This window comes from Myiozetetes cayanensis, unplaced genomic scaffold, assembly GCF_022539395.1.
Source record: "Myiozetetes cayanensis isolate MyiCay16 unplaced genomic scaffold, myiCay2020 scf7, whole genome shotgun sequence".
NCBI classification, from domain to species: Eukaryota; Metazoa; Chordata; class Aves; order Passeriformes; family Tyrannidae; genus Myiozetetes; species Myiozetetes cayanensis.
The window spans coordinates 7,622,611-7,642,410 of NW_026087964.1; the positions used below are offsets into that span (position 1 = coordinate 7,622,611).

At 38.8% G+C, this 19,800-nt stretch overlaps 1 protein-coding gene across 10 annotated transcripts in view; it reads left to right on the forward strand.

Annotated features, from left to right (window-relative positions):
• Nucleotides 1–19,800, forward strand: part of ABLIM2 (actin binding LIM protein family member 2) — a 137,830-nt gene that overhangs the window by 47,654 nt on the left and 70,376 nt on the right. For all 10 annotated transcript variants that reach the window (XM_050337624.1, XM_050337623.1, XM_050337625.1 and 7 more), the window contains exons 3-5: nt 3,731–3,914; nt 13,849–13,964; nt 18,080–18,206. In XM_050337624.1, coding sequence (XP_050193581.1) covers nt 3,731–3,914; nt 13,849–13,964; nt 18,080–18,206 — 427 coding nt within the window. The remainder of the gene's footprint in view (nt 1–3,730; nt 3,915–13,848; nt 13,965–18,079; nt 18,207–19,800) is intronic.

A 19,800-nucleotide genomic window follows, 5' to 3' on the forward strand; every position in this document is an offset into this window, starting at 1 on the left:
CTTCTCAGCCTTGAACTGTGACTATTTTAATATCTAAGTATTTAGCTAGAGCCCCTGTGTTTTTCTCTAGTTCAGCTAGGTGTCAAGTTAAATTGTATCAGATGGTTCAAAAAGTGCAGAAGCACACAAGGGTTTGTGACTGGAGCTATGGCTGATGGTGGAATAATGTGTGAAGAGCAGGGGAGGAGTGTTTGGCTTGTGAAAAAGCTGTGACTTTCCCCCATCCTGCAGAGTTAGTGAGTAAGAGGGAAAGTATAACCATGAAGGCTCCCTCCTGTGTTCCAGTTTCACTTAGGAGCTAGATTTTCCTTCATTCATGAATAAATATGAAGACTTAGCAGAGGGTTACGCTGAGAGCTCTCACATACATACTTGGTCTTTGTTGTGTACCAAAACAAGGTGGAAAGAAATGGCCAAAAGCCCATCATGCTCAGTTTTCTGAGCCAAAAACTGCATTAATGGACTCTCTTTTTTAGAAGTTTTGCTTACGGTTAATCAGTTTGGAGGAAAGTCTAGAACTAATGACCATTTACAAGAATTGAGATTAGGGGGGTCAAAGGTGGCATCGAGGTTAGATATAAATTATTTTTGAAACCTTTTGGAATGCTAAAACACTGAAAACCTCTATCAAAATTTATATCACTGATGCAGATAAAAACTTGTGTGATGGCTATGCCCATTTCATGTCTTTACATCCCAGCTTTTTTTCCTTGAAGAAATATTTTACAACGTACCTTATGTTTTTGCATGAAAAGCCTGTTTTCGTTTAAAAAGAAAATTATTGTTCTATAATACAGCACACATAAGGTTGCTTCAGCTAAAACCTTCTAGTCTAGTGATGTTGTCCCTCCCCATGACAGAGGGTTTGGATCTAGATGATCTTTAAGGTCCCTTCCAAGCAAATCCATCCTAGTATTCTAGGATTCTGCTCTTCAAATTAATATGGAGGAATTTGTGTTCTTCTGTACTGAATTCAGCCACTCTTTGCATATAGGGAGGCTGAAGGGATGGTGATGCAGACAGGGGCCTGATGAGAGGATGCCAGACTCAGCTTTTATTTTGAAGTCCCAATAACTTGTTTTTCTGTGTCTGGGTAAACAGTACCACTGCAGGGTTTCTTGAGAAGGCAGGATTAAGTGCATTAGCACAAACTGCTTTGGAGCAATACACAACTTTGGAGTAGTTGTAACCTTAGTGACAGCACAGAGAAAAGCAAATATCTTCAGGGTGAGACAAAGCGTCACCAAGTGCCAGTGGCAGAACTATTACTGATCCCCCCTGCCCCAAACACTGCACCGGTGCCTTGTTAGCAACAGTGAGACAGAGCCTGCCTGGCTTCCATTTAGGACCTACATCATCAGTAAAAACAAATGGATTTGCTCGTGCTTACAGCTCATTTTAGCTGATGAACAGTGGCAGAAGTGCCCAACAGAGCAGTGGCAGATAATTTGTGCGTAGGCTTTCAACTCATCTTCCTTGTGTTCTGGAAGCCCAGCTCCAGGTCTCTCTGGGGGGATTCAGACCAAAATGTGTTGATCAGTGCCGGCCTTGTTGCTCACAGCAGTTCTTGGTGCCTTTGTCCAGGTGCACTGCAGGAAGATGTGCCACTACGGGCATAAAGAGACATATATAGGGATATAACCCCGCCTTTCTCACTTCAGGAAACCAATTACGTCCTTTGCCTTTTTTCTCTTATGATCCGCTCTGCAAGTTTAAAGACTGTCTGATATAATTTGAAACTACTCTAGGGTATCATTAGTATCAACTCAGCAGGCTGTTCAGCATCATCTTAAATCCACAGCTGATCTGTGCTTCTGTCACACCAGTATGTACCTAGGTGAAATATATAGGCTGAAAGAAATTCATGATATTCAGCAAGTCATGCTGGGTTTTTGAAAAGTCTCTTTAAAAAGCACATCCTTAGCAAAAATTAGGACAAGGGTGAGAAATAAAAATGTTAAAGTAAATATGTAAAACCTGTGAGATAAAGGACATGAGCAATGTAATGCAAGATAAATCATCTAATCCATAATTGTTGTCCATGGCATGTGCAATATAATTGGAATTGTTTTGACTGAGAAGAAGGATTAATTAACCCATAATTCTTCAGTTCTTGACCATGTACTAATACAGTTTCAGCATGATTGTTGTTTTCTGTCACCTAATGATTGAGGCCATCTACAGGGATAATTATGAGAACTTAAATGCCCACTCAGGGTTTAAAGAGGTCCTTGAGCCCAGACCTCCTGTGCTATGATTAAGAAAAATGATTAGAAAGGGGTGGGTGTTTGTATGTGGTTTTGAATGAATGTTCAGGATCCTGTGCTTTCTTGGGGTTTCTGTGCTCTGTGTGTTGTTCTGTGCCTTGAGCATTCCTGCTGGACTCATTTCTCGTAGTTTAGGTGCAAGATGACTGATTCTCACGTTGCAAACAGGCTTTAGTGGGAGTTGGCAGACTTTACGTTTAAAAACCAAAGTGCCTGTGGACTCTGAGGTACCTGAGCAGAAATCTCAATCTTCAGCTTCAGAAGTGTGGATACTTCTGCTATTCTGGGACCAAGGCATTGAGCAACACCGCAGTGTTTTGACATGCAACCCAAATTTGATATGCAATGTTCCCACTCTTCTTCTGTGTACTATATGTGAGTAGTGACAGTGCTGTGGTTCTGATCAGCATTGTTTGACTGGAAGCATCATTTGCTGATGGAAACACATTCCTATATGAACATCACCAGCAGCAGAAGTATGTATAACAAGTATGGTGCTGTGACTTGTAGTAAAGTAGTAGTCAGCACAGCAGCAGAATCACCATTTTGAAGTCCAGTTCTCCTTTATAAATCAAATCAAGTCTGTTTTTAAGGATTCTGGTCAATATGGATGAAATCATCTTCTACGTCTCTACTGTCTACTTCTATATGACTTCACCAGACCATTGTATCTCTCCTTTCCTATCTTAAAATATTCTCAAAAATGTTCTCAAAATACCAGCCTAGCTCCATGCTTGTTGCAACAGAAAAAGCCCCTGAATAGTCTGACAAACCTTTGGTTAATCAACATTAACCCTTTCCTACAGATTCAGCTTTAAAAATAGAAATTGACAGATAGGATTAAAACTCTGCTTTTACCAGGAGTAGATGGTTCTGGAAGTGCCTCCAGTTCATGCTTGGTGAGTGATATTTATCAGGTAAATATAAGATCTTATTTAAAAATGGAATCTTGTAACCTTGTGGAAGATGACAGCAGTTACCATGTGCATCAGACCCCATGTTAGAGAGAGCAGTATTTTAACCACTTTTGTGTCCAGGAGGAATATCAGACACCTGTAATCTGTCAGAGGAGTTTCTTTGTAACACTGGAGCTTTAGATTTTGAAGGTTTATATCCTTTATGCATTTCCTTTAACCTATTAAATATGTTGGGTGTTGTATATGGTAACCCTGAACTGAACTCCTATGGACATTAACTTTGTACTTGCAGCCACTGCACTGAAGTTAATATTTTTACATGAAATAAATCCAAACTATTAGTGTAAAAAATACATGACTGATGTAATTTACTGTAAAAGTAGTGTTTTTCAGATGCATAGCTGTTCTGTGATCATAAACCCGTTTGTTGAAGTGCTTAAATACTCCACTAGGAACCATACAGATCATAGGTGAAAAATCAGAGTCGTCTTAGATCATGAGCTTTGCTTTTTTAGCCTTCTGAGTCTGCCTTTTCTCTTTCTGCAGCTTGTGGATGTGACCTGGCTCAAGGAGGATTTTTTGTGAGACAGGGAGACTACATCTGTACTTTGGACTACCAGAGACTCTATGGCACACGGTGCTTCAGTTGTGATCAATTCATTGAGGGAGAAGTGGTCTCAGCACTGGGCAAAACCTATCACCCAGACTGTTTTGTGTGTGCTGTCTGCAGGTATGTTTTCTGCATGAAGTTGTGTTTCATTTAAAAACTAGATTCTGAAAGAGTGATGCCAGACATTCAAACCTATAGCCTGCAGATGGGGAAGAAAAAAAGTTCTTTCAGTTATCCATGCCTTTAAAAATTGCAGAATTGAAAAAGAACCAAATCTGCAAACTTTGAGTGCCTCCCTTTTTTCCAAATGTTTTTTTTTCTGTTTTGTTGTATCTTACGTCTGAAGTTTTCAAGGTACTTTAGAAACTACCACTACCTCTACCGTCAGAGCTTTTGTCCCAAATGTTGCCTTATTTTTCTGGTGTCTCGTGTTTCGTCATTTGTTGACTGAAGTCACAAAGGATTCCAATGCCAGCTGTCTTCAGTGAGCCAGCTGGATACCATATTAATAGATTAAAACTGAAGTTTCACAGTGGTTCTTCCCAGAAACTTCAAGAGCCATTTAAAAGAGGACAGAAAGGTCCTTGGTTCAGGAACACGTGTTGGATTTCACCAAGGATCTCCATTAGCCGTGAGCATGACAAGTGACACAGCATAAGAGTCTTTTCCCCACTAAACCCCAGTGTAGTTCAGGGGGTCATTTCCCACACAGGTCCCAGACTCAGCAGTACAAGCAATTGATGTCCATTTGACCTGCATCGTAATCCTCTTGTGTGGAAATAGCACAAACAAATCTATTGAAGACTTCAGCAAGAAGCCTGAAGTCCACTAAACCTTCAGGAAATGCACTGTTACAGGATTTTGGAGCAAATGGAAATGCTGCAATAATTTTTCTGTCTGAATTTAAGCCTTTAGCAGCACAAGAAAAGTACCCCATTTTCAAAGGGAAAGCCCAGCGAGGCACTGATGCACCATGTCTATGTCCTGGTGCCTCGTGCTGGTGACTCTGCAGTCCAAAACCAGCGTGTCCATGTCACTGTGGCCGTCTGCCACCCAAACCTGCCCAGCCTGTGGGGCTGCCGAGCTCAGTTGTCCTCCTGCGCTGACATAGAAGCAGGACTTAAAATTCCAGAACAGCTGGGGCTCATGGCAGGATCTAGATTTCATAAAGCAATTGCAGGAATAACTAAATAGCCATGCTAAGGAGAAGACTCTTGAGATTGACAAGCCTATATTATATTAAGTTCTGGCCAAGTTTGGCTGTGTTTAATAAGACATTTTTTCCTTTTGGATACTTTAAACAAACATGAAGAGCAAAGGTAACAGAAAAGACTAAAATTTTTTTTATTGTTGTTTTTGTTTTTTAACAGGAGGAAAAATTATTTCAAATGGATCTCATGAGTGAGATCTGACTGCAAGTGCTCTTGGCATGCAGGCTGGCAGTATTACAGCCCTTCTACACATGAGCACAGCTAATTCTTGGTACCTTTATTCTTAGCACTAGTACTTTCTGGAAAGCAAGGTACTTCTTTGTTTAAGAGAAATCAAAAAACTTTGATTCCGTTTTTCCTGCTAAATGCACTTGTATCTTGAGCCACACCCTTAGGGCTTAGCATTCAGGCATAAATTATTTACCTGTGTGTTACTGCACTTAGCAGCTTGGTACCTAACTGCTTTCAGTCAGGCTGCTGGATACACTAACTCCTGATGTATTTATCAGTCATTCAGCTGATGGTTTGGAGCTTGGTAGTACAATTTGTCTGGAATCTCCCTGGAAATTTGGAATCATTTTCTTGATTAGTAAACTATTTATTTTTAAGTATCTAAGAATTCAGGTGAGCTGAATTGCAGTACTGTGAAATTCATGATACAAATAATTTGTGTTGCCTGGTGTTCTGTATAACTAAATAGTTGTATTAAATGCTATTTCACTGTTTCTAATTATTGCTATTGAAAACTTCAGTAGGGGGACACAGATTTGCTTCCATTGCTTTCCTTAGAAGGACACACAAATTCATATTGTCTTCATCAGAGCCAGCTAATGCCCTGCTGACTAGCAGGATTCAATTAGTGTCTCCCAGGGGGGTTGTAACACTGATTTGTGGTGCAGAGCAACAGAAGAAGCCTGTCATCTGTTTATATGCTTTAAATCAGCACTACTTCAATTACCTGGGTCATTGCAAGCCAGACATAAACTTATGGGTTTTTTATGGGAAAGAGTATCCTATCTAAATATCATCAGCATTTATTTTATTGAGTGATGTCTTCAGTAAAAATAAGGTGAGCAGAATATAAATACATGTGGTTTAAGCAAAAAAAAGAACTTGTTTGTTTGTTTAAAAAACCAGTGATATTAAAAGGAAAGACAAATGGAGCCATTTGATTTTGAGTACAGGATTGTAAAGCTCTCTACCGTGGCATTTCCATGGGTGGGAAGAGTCAGGAGAACCATTTGTCCCCCCCTTTCTTATAGATGGGCAGAAGCCTTAAGTACTGGGCCAAAGCACACTGTCTAAAGCAGTTGACTGATGATGCATCTGGCACTGCCTTTTATAGCTGGACTTTAATGTGGGTACTGTGTTAGAAACATGATTTTCAGAGTGGTGTGGCCTTGAGAGGTGGTGACTGCTTGCCAGTGGGGCTGATCTTGCTCTCATGTAAACCAATCCAGGCTCTTACCATCTTCAGCATGAAAACACTGGGAGCAGAAAGCACTTTACACTCATGACATGTGTCTTCAGAATGTTTCAGGCTCATTAAATGCTTTAAACAAGCACTTCTACAACCTGTATTTCTGTAGCTGCTGAAGTAACACTTTTAAACTGTTTTTACATTGAATAGTAAACCAGTGACAGTAGCAACTCCTTTTTTTCTTATTTTCAGAGAAGACAAGATTTGAATAGAAACAAGTGGGAAGTGTATATTTCTTCAGATGGTAGCTAGCATCAGTGAGAAAATCTAGCTAGCTGGAGCAGTGGGAAAAAGTCCATAATCCAAGCCCACTTGTCTCCTGGAGCTCCTGCTATTACTACTGTTGCATGCCACATGACCCAGTGTTATAGAGAAGAGCTGTATTCCCTGGTACCCTCTGCACTGTATTCGTGAACTGCTACCCTTCTCTATGAAAAAGCTGGTGTTTCAGAGACCCAGCAAATCCGTGGGCATCCCTTAGGTGTCAGATGCTATTGCCCAGGGCTTCCACAAGTTGAAATCTGAAAAAAAATGAATTGATATTCAGAGAAAAACTATTAAAAGTACAGTTTATTGTGCCATCCTATTTGTTTGTTTCTCTCTGTCTTGTGTTGACCAGGTGGCTCTTTAAAAAATTCAGGTTTTAATTGCATGTTTGCTCTGCTGGCATAAATCCTTCTTCTTCCAGTACTGTTCATAGTCTAGTGAAACTGTAGTGGTTTTCGATGATAAAGCCTACAACTAGGAATGAGTGGAAGAATAACAACATAGCTTGGAAACTGTTGCAGATTAAATACTTACAGTGAATTCCCAGGAAGTGGGTGAGCAATCTTACTCTTACAGCTTCATTAATTGGAAGGAGCAGTGTCCTCCAGAGGGTTGCCAAAGACATTGCCTCCAAAAGCTTCACATGTTTGTAGAAGTGAAATAGAAAGAGGCATAAAAGTGAGAGTGACTGTATCAGTGGAAGCTGAGATTTATTAAAATTCTGCACGTACATCTTTCATGGCTGTCAGAGACAGGACAACATGGCTCTCATGCAGGTTGGGAATGGAGCAGGGCACTGAGTCTTTCAAAAAGAAATGGGTTGTCATATCTATGATAATACTGCTGCAAAATGGAATTTTCAGGAGGCATCTTAGTGTGTTAATAAGTTATATAGATTTATTAAGCATATGTATGATCTGTATAATGTTGTAATATACATAGACTGTGATTTCAGTGCTACTGATGAGCTGTGTGTGCGTTGAATATCAAAGAACTGGAGTTTGTTTTTATGGGTTAATATAGTTAGTGAAGTTGGAGGAGGAGGTATATAATAGTTTTCTGTTTAATTTCAATATTCTTATAGTAGAAGTTGAAAAAAATTGCGACATGTAAATGGTAAAGAGAGAAGGACAACTTGCCTCTTCTCTCTGGTGAATAGATACAGCCCAGGTCAATAAGGAAACAGGTTCACGTTTGTTTTACAAAATTTGGATATCTAAGTTGTATGTTTTTCTGAGTTCAGAATGTTTTGTCTTGAAACAGCAGATTGACAGAAGCTGAATATGTGCCCGCCCTGTAGAGGTTAATAGTGTGTGGAGTGGCAAGAGGCAGCTACATGTTCTCTTCAAGGGGTTGTGTACCAAACCCAGGTCTAAAACCTCTCTCAACAAATTTATATCTTTATTATCTTCAAGAAGGTAATTCACTGTCACCAGGCAGGGTTTTTTTTTAACAAAGGATTTTGTAGTCCTACATATAACGCTGCTATTTCTAGAAAGAAGCTGAGATCTTTTGTGTAGGTATGCCTTAGGAAACTAGTATAATACTGAAAATTAGGAGTTCAAATTCAGTTCATTCTTAAACATAGCAATGATGTCAGACTTTTTGAATATGCTAAACCTTTTCAATTGCTCACTTTTTTTAGGGATGCTGAATTTGGAAAGGTTTTGTTTTCCACTTAATCAGTACCAGGTACTTCTTAAGGCATCTCATGAAGTGGTCTTCTTTATCTGGATGTTGAGACCAAGAATTTGAAATCAGACTAAGTGTTCTTGGCATTTTGATTCTAACCCAAATGTATTTATCAATATATGGTTCTTCACGAACAAAGGAGTGGTGTTGTGCAGCTCTTCAGGTTTAGGGTCTGTTGCTCTTCAGGGGAAGGGTCTGGAATATTAGTCCTATGAGGAGTGGCTGAGGGTACTGGAGTTATTTAGTCTGGGGAAAAGACAGCTCAGGGGAGACCTTATTGCTCTACAATTACCTGAAAGGAGGTCAAAGTGAGGTGGGAGTCTGCCTCTTCTCCCAGACAACTAGAGATAGGACAAGAGGAAATGTCTTTAAGGGAGGTTCAGGTTGGATATTAGGAAAGGTTTCTTCACTGACAGGGTGGTTAAGCATTGAACCAGTCTTCCTAGGGAAGTGGTGGAGTCACCATCCCTGGAAGCATTCAAAAAACAAGTAAACATGGCACTATGTGACATGGCTTAGTGGGCATGGTGGTATTTGGTCAAAGATTGGACTTGGTGATCTTGGAGGTCTTTTCCAACCTTAATGACTCCAGGATTCTGTGATTCTGTATGGACCGTACCTATAGCCCTAGAGTAATGCCAGATGGGAGGGGTCTGTCAGGGTCCTGTGGTCCAGCCCCTGGCTTAAAGCAAGTCCAGTTTGAGCAGGCTGCTGATGGCATTCATTTAATATATTTCTAATGATGGAGATCCAAGGGACTCTGAACAGTGTGTTCAGCATTGAACAAGCTTAATTTTTTTTCCTCATATGAAGTTGACGTTTCCTGTGTTCCAGCTTATGTCTGCTGCCTCTTGTCCTTTCACTCTGTGCCTTTGAGAAGAGCATGGCTCCAATTGCATAAGCTCATCATCAGGTAGTTTTAGACAGCAGTAAGATCTCCCCTGAGCATTTTAAGGCTGCACAGGTACATCTCCTGCAGACCCTGCCCATGTGTCCGGTGCTGCAGCTCTGGACCTGGCCACCTTCCCTCATCTCCCTCCAGTATATCTTGTCTTGAGGAGCCCGAGATGGCACCCGCTGCAGTCTCTTAAATGAGGAACAGAAGGGAAGATCACATCCCTCGATCTGCTGACTACACTAGTGCATCTCAGGATGTGGTTGGCCTTCTTTGCTGCAGGGACACTCATGTCCAACATGGTGTCCACCTGGACCCCTACATCTTTTTATGCTTTTCAGCTGATTAAACCCTATGGTGTGCTGATGTATGGGGTTGTTCTTCCCTGGTTAGAAGACTTAGTATTTGCACCCATTGAAATTCATGCAGACAGTAGATAGCACATAATATCCACTTTGAATTATCAGTTTTAACCCCCTGGGTCGAATTGGTCCCTATGGAGCAACCTTGAGGGATGTGATTGTACAAGGTACAAGTTAGAGCAGAATTTGATCCTGTTGGTCCTTAGGTTGCAGTCTGACATTACACCTGACTTAGTGTAACTGCACTCAGCTACTGAAATTAATAGCTTTGCTCTCCCCACAACCCTGACAGTATATGCTTCTGTTAATTTTTGTATATCAAATTTAGCGGACTGTTCAGCCACAGAGTCAGATTGGCAGTTTAAAGAATAGAAGGCATCTGCTCTGAAAAAACCTGAATATTTTCTTTTGTCCCAGGAAGCTTGAATGACTTGCCCACAGGTGCATAGATTGAGGCATGATGCAGAAAAGGACAAGACCAGGACCTGACTTTTCACTGTCAGCACACAGTTAACCCTGGATAAGGCTGATGATGATCTGATGTTTTACAATATAATTTTGTTGATGACCTCCAGTTTTTTTCTGGGTTTACAAATATTGTAGGCAGGTTGATAAAACAAAATTCATTGGGAAATGAATCATAGATTTATTAAAAATTCTGCAAGCCATTTCAGAGAGCTGCTTTAAAGATGCTCTTAATTCTCATTTTAAAAATAGATTATCCAACTGTGAAAATCTCACTGAATATTTATTAAAGGATAAGTAGCTAATTAAAACCCTGTCCTGGTTTCAGCAATACCTAGCAATGTTCAGCGGATGACTGGTGGTGAGATATCATTGTATTTGAAGGCAGATACACTGCTCTTAACCTAAAATTCTATATATAGTCCTGCTCACAAGTTAAAGAGCTCAGAAACTGAAACCTTGTTAATTGACTGTTACCACCTTCTGTTGTGCCATCACTCGTACTGGCGTTGAAATTCTCAAGCAGAGCTGCTTGGAAAGGGAGAGGTCAGCTGTTACAGAAATACTGACAAATGTGTTGGGTATGAATTCTGGATTCCCAGTGAACAAGACAGTGAAGCAAGCTCTGAGACTTATTTATGGGTTTAGAAGACCTGTGAGGAATGGAGATGTCTGTACCTTTGATTGTTCTTCCTTTCCAGGGAAGATTTCTCAGGGTTTTTTGTAGAGCAAGGTATCTTGCAGACTTGGAAAACAATAAAGAATTGAAATTGTTGCCCTGTCCCATTGGAATGGAAGGGCACTGTGATTAGCTACTAAACTCTTAGAAAATAAACCAAGTATGATGTGTTTATGGGCTAGGAAAGCCCCCATATGCCCTGCCCTCTAAGGAAACTCTGTGACGTGTTGTGGTGCCTGTGAGCTCTGGTGTATTTGTAGGTGTCATCTACCTGGTTCTGTCTTTGTGCCATAGGAGGTCAGTTATTGCATTCTTCTCTTCTGGTTTTAACTTATGTCTTTTTAGGTTGTCTAATTGCTTAATGTAGATGAGCCAGTTCGTAAGTGGTCAGTCCCTGCTTGTAGTTTACTTGCTGCTTGGTGCATCTGTTTAAGATGGGCTTCTGTGTTCAGCTGGATCTTTATAAGGTATTATCATTGAGTCAATAAGATATATTAACCTCACCTCTGACTACTGCTCCTAATATAACAGATACAAGACTGCTCAGTAGTCATGGTCATTCTTTAGAGCAGTGAATTGCTCACAGCTCCCAGTACATCACCATCCCCAGCATTATTAATGGTGCAAAGCCTTCTGTTTTACTGAGACATCTCATGAGAGCCTAGATGGGTCATTAGCTGAGTCCCAGTCCTGGTCTCCTTAGAGACTCTGGCAAAACGTAGTTGAAGGTAATATCCTGCCCAGGGCATGCAATTGTGAATAAGAATGAAAGATACCAGAGTAGTTATGTGGCAGTGAGTGTAGCTGTGTGATTGTATCAGTGGAGCAGGTTACTGTATTTGTGGGAGTTCAGTTTGGAGCAGATTATCAGTGCTTATAATAAATCTATGGGTATCTGTAAATCAAGATGAGATGTCTACTTGAAAACACGTAGGAGATCAATTACAAGTTCTTGTCTCAGTTCTGGAACAGTTGACATACCTTGGCTTGTGTCTTTCAATAGTGCTAAGTTATGGACTTGATTCTGTAATATTTTGTTAAAATGAAAACATGATTAAATGTTTTCTTTCACATTGGCAGTACAAAACTAGGACAGCATTTGAATTATTTTATCCATTTTTGAGACAGTTTTTGGTAATTAGTCATTAATTTATATTATCTATATGGAAGTGTATCACATTTACTAATTTTTATTCAAATGTATGTATGTTCATTTGAATAAATTTTGAGTTGGACCAGATGAGCTCAGAGGTCTTTTCCAAACTCAACTTTTTTGTGATGTTCATGAAACCCTTTTATTATTCCACATATTACAAGTTTCTCTGAGTTAAAGAAGTATAAAAAGTCTGTTACAATCAACAATTATGACTAAAAATAATTATTTTTTCTTTACATAACACATGAGCTTGCTGCTGGATTGCTCACTAGAGTATGGCTCCATGACGTCCTGTCTGTCACACTAGAGACAGTGTTGTCTTCTGATTAGGTTATTGACTAAAGTTCATGGTAGAAAATCCTCTCCTAAATTGATGGAAATTTAGGCCACCTAACATGGTGTTGGGCCTGTTTGTGCCAGAATCATACATGGAACATTTATTTGTGTCAAAGATTAAAACAATTTTAAAGTCTATTTCCATAAAATATTTTTCCTTGACTTTAGGTAAGTGAGGAGGTTGCAAGTATTTGGAGTATAAAGTCATTAGCAGAGGGGAAAAAAAGGTGAAAATGAGAATTCATTATCACATATCTAAAAATATAATAATATTTAAAATCCATGTGTCCTCACGATTTTTGAATTATTGCCAATGGTCCAAAATGGCTGGCAGAGCTGAACACTTATTTAGGCTGGTTTCAAATAGATTTCAGGAACATTATATAGAAAGAAAAGACAACATTGCTTTTGTTCTCTGTCTGCGTAATAAAAAAATTTCTTTTAAATGCAATTCAAACATAGAATAAGCCACTCTTAGGTGGTTTAGGGAGCAAAATAATGTTTAAATTTAGGAAGAAATATCTGTACAGCTCTTGTAATGAAGACAACCTCTCAACTGGTATGAATTTTATAGTATTTGTGGGGAAATGCCATGCAGAGTTTTAATGAAATGCTAATGAAATAATCTGATCAGATGGAACTCACCATGAGGCAGAAGGTCTGTATTACGTTTGTGCCCCACTTAAGCCATATTTTGATAGCTTACTTGGGATTTAGTTGGACATGAGCTTTGGGTGGAGTGAAATGCGTTTCTAAATCCTCACCATCCTTCACTGCATATGAAGTGATTTGTCCATCTGGTCCCCTCAGAGAAAAAACCTCAGCAGTTTCTGTGCCCAAACAAGAAGGCTCACGATGGAAAGCTTTTTGTTTTAAGGACATTAATAAAAAGGAAGGATTTGATTAAGTATAAGGAGTGTTGTTGTTGAGTAGGGCAAACAAGTAATGTAGACACTGTGGGGTTTATAAATGTCATACGTTTTCTCCTTTGAGTGTTCACCAACATTTGCTTTCAGAGCACACAGATTAAGAGAAGGACCTTGATATGGTAAAAGCTTGGAGGACAAATGCTGGTTTTTTAATGTATAAAAGTCATCACTCTTGTGTAGCATTTTAACAACATAAGAGAAGCCACATTTGCCTGTACTTACTCCCTGTAATGCCAATTTTATTTTCATTCTATAACTGATCCTGTTAGCAATCAACCCTGGCTGATACTGTATTTCTTAGATATACAAGGATTTGGTCTTGAGTGCTCATTGTGTTTTTGTATCTTTAGAGATTTTTTTTTTCTTTTTTTCCCTAAGAAGCTGTAGAATCTGAATTTGCAATGTCCCTTTGGTATGTCCCTTTGATACTTTAGCCTCCATGTGGCTGGAAAACCGTGAATGAGAACTGAGCAAGCAGAGAAAAAGAAGCCAGAGTAATAATCAGTTCTTTAATGGAAAGATATTTAATTTCAATAAAGGCATGAGGCTATAACTGGTTTCCTTTTGTTTCCTCTGTTGTAGGTTGCCTTTCCCTGCGGGCGACAGGGTAACTTTTAACGGGAAGGAGTGCATCTGCCAGAAATGTTCCCTGCCCCCTTCCAGCAGCGCTGGCTCTTTCCCTGTACAGAACCTGCGGAGTAAGTAGAGATTTCTGCTCTTTTCAGTCAGTACTTCTTAGTCTGCCCAGGTTTAAAGAACAGAATTTTAAACCGATTTGTGTAGCTGGAGCTTCTACCACTATGCTGCGTAAGAGGTGTCATGAAATACAATGTAGTCAAAATATGTGAAAAAGTACAATGTGGTTTTCTGATAAAGTCTGATGTTAAAAAGAAACACAGATGGTGTCATTATAGGATTAACAATACACAGAATCTCTCAAAACCACAAAAATTGGTTAAAACTGAACTAAATCAATTATTTGGATAAAAACATAATATGGAGGTTAATATTTCTGAAGATTTAGTCCAAGTCTGGCTAAAATAAAATCTGATAGTAAGGTTTAATAATTTGTAAGTGTTCCAGAAAATACAGTGACAGGACTGCGTGGCTAGTCAATACATAGGAAAGATTTAAATGTATGAAATGGGACCCGGGGACATTCACCTTGACCTCAGTACTATTGTGTACTAGGAGAAGATACAAACACTACAAAGAAATGTGATCTTTTCACACCAACTTTTTTTTTTTCAGTAGATCATAGAGTGGTGGTGTTGCTTTGAACTCTGTTCCTTTGCTGTTTAGCTCATGAAGTGCTTTAAGAATCAACCGCCTTTACAGAATTAAACAGCAGCAGCAACTCGGTTAAACTGCAGAGACAGAAATACTTTTATTGATTATCATATCAAACTGGATTCAGCATGGCTGAGGAAGGGCCCCATGGATTGCTCATCTTCCTTTAAGGAATCCATCCCACTTCTGGGAGAAATCTCTCACTTTTTATTCTGTTTTCTTTTTTCCCCCACATTTCACTTCAGAAGTTTTCATCCTCTCCTCTCTACACCTTCTCAGCAAAAGCTGCTGTGGGAATGCAGTGAGAGATGCTCTGCTGATTTTCTCTTGCTAATGCAATTCTCTTTTGGGGAGGGGATCACCCCCTCTGTTAGCTGCTTTCTCTTATCACTTATTCAAGAGGTGGATCATCCGTAGCCATTGTTGCTGACTGCACTTGCAAATCCATACTTTAATGGCCTATCATCTGTTTGTCTCCTTGTCATATGGGAAAAGTGCCTTTGACTTTAATGAACATTATTTGCCTGGTTGAGTACTGTCAGAACAAGTTCATTTGATTATCTGTGATACAGAATCCTTTAATGTATTTACATTCTCTTTCTCTGTAGTCATACACACACCATGGAGAGTTTTTCTTGCATTGCACTTCCTCAGCTCTCTCAGGTCACTGCACCGAGTCTCCCCAGCACACCGGTGCCTGCAAACCTCAGCAAACCACTTGCCTCTGAAGGAACCAGCACTGGAAGCATATCTTTGTGGCAAAACCTGACCCTGGAAAAGGAAGGTTTAGCCTTTCCTTGAATTAAATCTCAAACATATTTATTTATACCTCAAACACACATCTGCTTTAAATCTCACTAGAAATGGATGAAGTCTTTCCAAGTGACAGTACACAGAAAGTTAGTGAAATATCTAAAAAGATAATAAAGAACTTGGGCAACATTCAATTTAATATGTAATTTGTGCAAGAGCAATATGTAATACCAGTTGTTTTCCAAGCACCTAATCCTTAGGCTAGAACCAGTATTTCAGGAATAAACAAGCGCCATCAGAGACATCCTGGTTGAACTGGAGAACTGAAAATCCAGAATGTCTGGCTGTAGCTATGTATTATGTAAAGCAGTGAATGGTGTATCTCCTTATTTAAACAGCATTTTTCTTGCAAAAGACCTTAATGTTTTAAACAAACAATTCTTTTTAATAGTGCGTAAAGCCATATGATTTTCAGGCAAGCTTATTCAAGGAACAATTAGTACGTTGACCCACTGTTACACTGGTTTTGTTCCTGTGTCAGAACTCCCTGGTACATACCATGTGTGCTGTTCATCAGCCTATTTATCTCGGTCATGCTTTCAGGATATCACTTGGGTCTCACTGAGATCCCAACATCACTGCCCCCTCTGACCATCCTTCTATTTTCATCCTCCCATTTTGGTTCTGACCTCTTTTATGCGTTCCATCTGGAAGAAATAAAGAATGTCAGATACTTGCTTTTTGCCTGAGTCCTTGAATTTTTTATTATTATATAAGTACCTACGTACCTGGTTTATTTCATTTTATAAAACACTAACTCTGAAAACCTCTTGTGACAGTGTTGATGTTGAAAGAGTATTCAGGGAAGAATATCAACATGTAGCAGCAAATTGATATGTTCTGCAGAGTTATTGTTAGTTGAGTCACCAAAGGATGCTGCTTCCAAGATGGGAAGAAAATGACATTGCATCAGTAGGTACTGTTGGCATAGCAACCACAATATTTGTTTGGAATTATCTGGAATTTAACAGCAGTTGGGAATAAAAAAGTAGCTCAAAAAATGCTGCATTTCTGCCCACCCAAGCTTAAACCAGATGAAAGGTGAATGACATCTGAGCACATGGTGTTTTATTCAGGTTATGAAATAAACCCTCAACCAGTGAGATTAAATTAGATTATCAGATGAATCCCCAGTGCAGGAGAGATCACAGACAAGTTTCTGATTGCAGTTAAACAATAGATACTACAGAATACTGCAGGGGCTAAATCCAGGCACACACCCAAATATTCTTTTTTATTAACCAAACTCAAATGTTCTGATCTGTGGTGCACACAATTTTGTGCTAGGCTACTTTCCATGTATTGGTGCTCTACAGGGTAACATTAGACACATTATTGCTTTCTTAATCCATTCCAAATCCACTAAAGGAAAATACGAACTATCCTTTATTGTTGTGCGCTCAGAAGTGAAAAATTTACAATTGTACTTAGAGCGTCTCATTAGGGTCATGTAACCAACTAAATAGAATCTTAAATCAGAAAGTTTTTAAGAGGACTGTTCAAATGTTTTAATGAGATCCTAGGTTCTTTCTTAATAACTAGATAAATCTTTTTTAATGCTTTTGTGTATCTTTCTCTACCATGCAAGACCTTGTTGTGTTTTGGTTTTTTTTTTTCTCTTCTGGCATCTCTAAATGAATGTCTTTCAGGGTTTGTCTTTTCTCCAGCAAATTTTTGGTATACTTGAAAAATTTCTAAAAGTATTGTGGGTTTGGTTTTTTTTTTTCACATAAGATGGAAGATATTATGTGGAGGATTAAAAGGATTACTGAGATATTGATACTAGAATCAGTTTATCACTGGTACTTATCCCTGTTTTTCCACATATTCTATTTTAACATTTAGTAAGAAAATTATACGTAGGCAGGAAATCTGCAGAGTGAAGAATGAATGAAAGATGGACCTTGTAGCCTATTAGAGGGTTATTCAGGATACAGAGAACAAGATCAAAATCCTATGTCTATGTACTATCTCTAAAAAGGGTACTTACTGGTGGACTGTTTGTGTGGAAACCGAGTGTAGATTTGGACTTTACTAGTTCAGTCAAAAGCATCCATCGTTACAAAAAAAGGCAACCAACCCCCCAAAAATCTTGTTCTCAATTTTTCTGGGGAGCCTTATAGAAGTGAATTTCTATAAATAATAAATATGTAGCCAGCCATCATTTTACATATTGAAATTTCTCTATTCCTAAGGAATTTGTAATGCCTCTTAACTAATGGTGTGTTCCTCTTGGTTACAGGAAATTTCATATCAGAATTTCAGCTTGGATTTTTTAATGCTTGCCAGAAGAGTTTTGGAATGATAAGTAAAGTGTGTAGAGTGATAGGCAAAGTGTAATATGAATCAACTGGTTTTTTTAATTAGGTATTTTTGTTTTATTTTACTGGGTTGATTTGCAATGCTTGAAAAATTGATCATCAACATTTCACGTTTTAAACACAGTATAAATGAATTAAAATAAAGCCCAAGTCTCTAGGAAACCTAAGTCATCAGCTTTTTTCTTTGAATGATTCATGTCTTCTAGCAATGTCAGGGCATTATTAGGGCAGCAACACTTGTCATCCATCAGTGAGCAGCCAGGAGCGAGCGTTAGAGCCCACGTGAGCTGTTACTAGGACACCGATGGATCCCTGTACTGCAGTAACCAGCACTTTTGCATGACCACTTAAAGTGTGTGATTCACTCATATTGGATTTTTCTCTTGCAGATTGTGGGGGTTGTGGTTCAGAAATAAAAAATGGGCAGTCCTTGGTTGCCTTGGACAAACATTGGCATTTGGGCTGTTTTAAGTGCAATACGTGTGGGAAGCTACTGAATGCAGAGTACATCAGCAAGTAAGTTGAGGAGCACTTTCACCTGTTTTCATCATTCTTTTAATGCCAAATAATTCGTTTATCATTGTGTATCCTTTAGTTTTTGTTTATGTATGTTTGGAGGTATATAAGAGATTAGGGACTGTTGTCTAAATTATTATCCAAATTGTATTAAAAGCAGAAAAAAAAATGAAATAAAGAAAAGTAGAATTTAAACTTGTCCATTTACCTGGAATGGTACTTGACAAAGCATCTGTGCTATAGAAAGTCAGTGGGTGCAGTATGTTTCAAAGCCCCATAGGTACTCCCTTAGTCATCTATGACTTTGCTCTGGGCAGTGCTGTAATGTGAAGAAGCAGATATTGTCCTTTCTGTGTGTTGGACATAAGCAGAAATGTTCCTCAAAAGTTCATTAGGACGTACATACCATGCTTTTCTGCTGCTCCAGACCCTTGTGCTGTCAAATTTGGACTGAACATGATGACAGCACTGAGAAACAGCACAAAGCACGCACACAGACCAAGTCCCATGTCAACACTCTCATCAGGCTGGTGAGATACAGGGTTTTCACTGGCCAAGGCACCTGGGATTAATTTCTGCATCAGAGAAGTGTGTAGATATGTTGAAATTTTCTTAAACAACAAAGTAACTCAATCACCAGTGCCCAGAGATGATGGAGTTTCATAGCCCACGTCCCACTGACTTTCAACAATTCTTTGGATTTAGATTAATGCAAGTATAACATTTAATTCCACAGCTTGCACTGGAGAAACAATATTTGTAAAAAGGGTGTTCTTAAATAAGGTTTTCTGTTATCTCAAAAGTTGTTCTACTCTGCTGCATTTTGGTACAGTCCTTTTTTTGCCTGTTATTTAATAATAAAGCCCCTATAAATTGTAAAGATGTAGTTATTGTGAAATCCTCTTTTTAAAAAAGCTAAGTGCCAAACAAAATAACTCATGAGAAGAAACATCCTGGCTTCAATTAATTCAATTAATTATTGTGGTAACTTATAGGTTAGTCTCTAAGCATCCAACTTGTATGCTATAAAATTAATTTCTATGCTTCTCCAGGGAAATGTCTGATGAAATTATACCTCTGCTAATAAATCTGTCTGATCACGGGCTGTTTTAGCATAACAAACTCAACATATTTAACTATATTTAACTTGCACTTTGAAACAGGAGAAGAGTCTGCAGTTTCTTTTAGAGCAGTTTGTTTTCATTCATCAATTTAATGGTCTACGTGTAAAACTTCGTAAAACTGTAAAATGTAAAATTAACAAGTTCTTTTCAGAGCAATAATCCAAGTGTTCTGGTTCTGACATTTTAGAAAGGCTGACTCCAGTTTTTATTCTTCACATCTTTAAGTTGTATATTATCTTAACTTGCTCGTGGGGGTGAAATAGCTGGTCACATCATGCATGAACACACTGCAAGATCTGTTCTGCTGTTCCAGCTGAATTCTCAGAGTCATAAGATGGACCAGGTTCCTGAGACGGTTAATCCATGCCTATCTTTAAGCAAGTCCAGCCAAGAATGTCAGTAGACTTAAATGTTAATCAAAACTTGGTTTACAGACAAGACAGTTGAGAAATTACTCTGTTCAGTCTCAG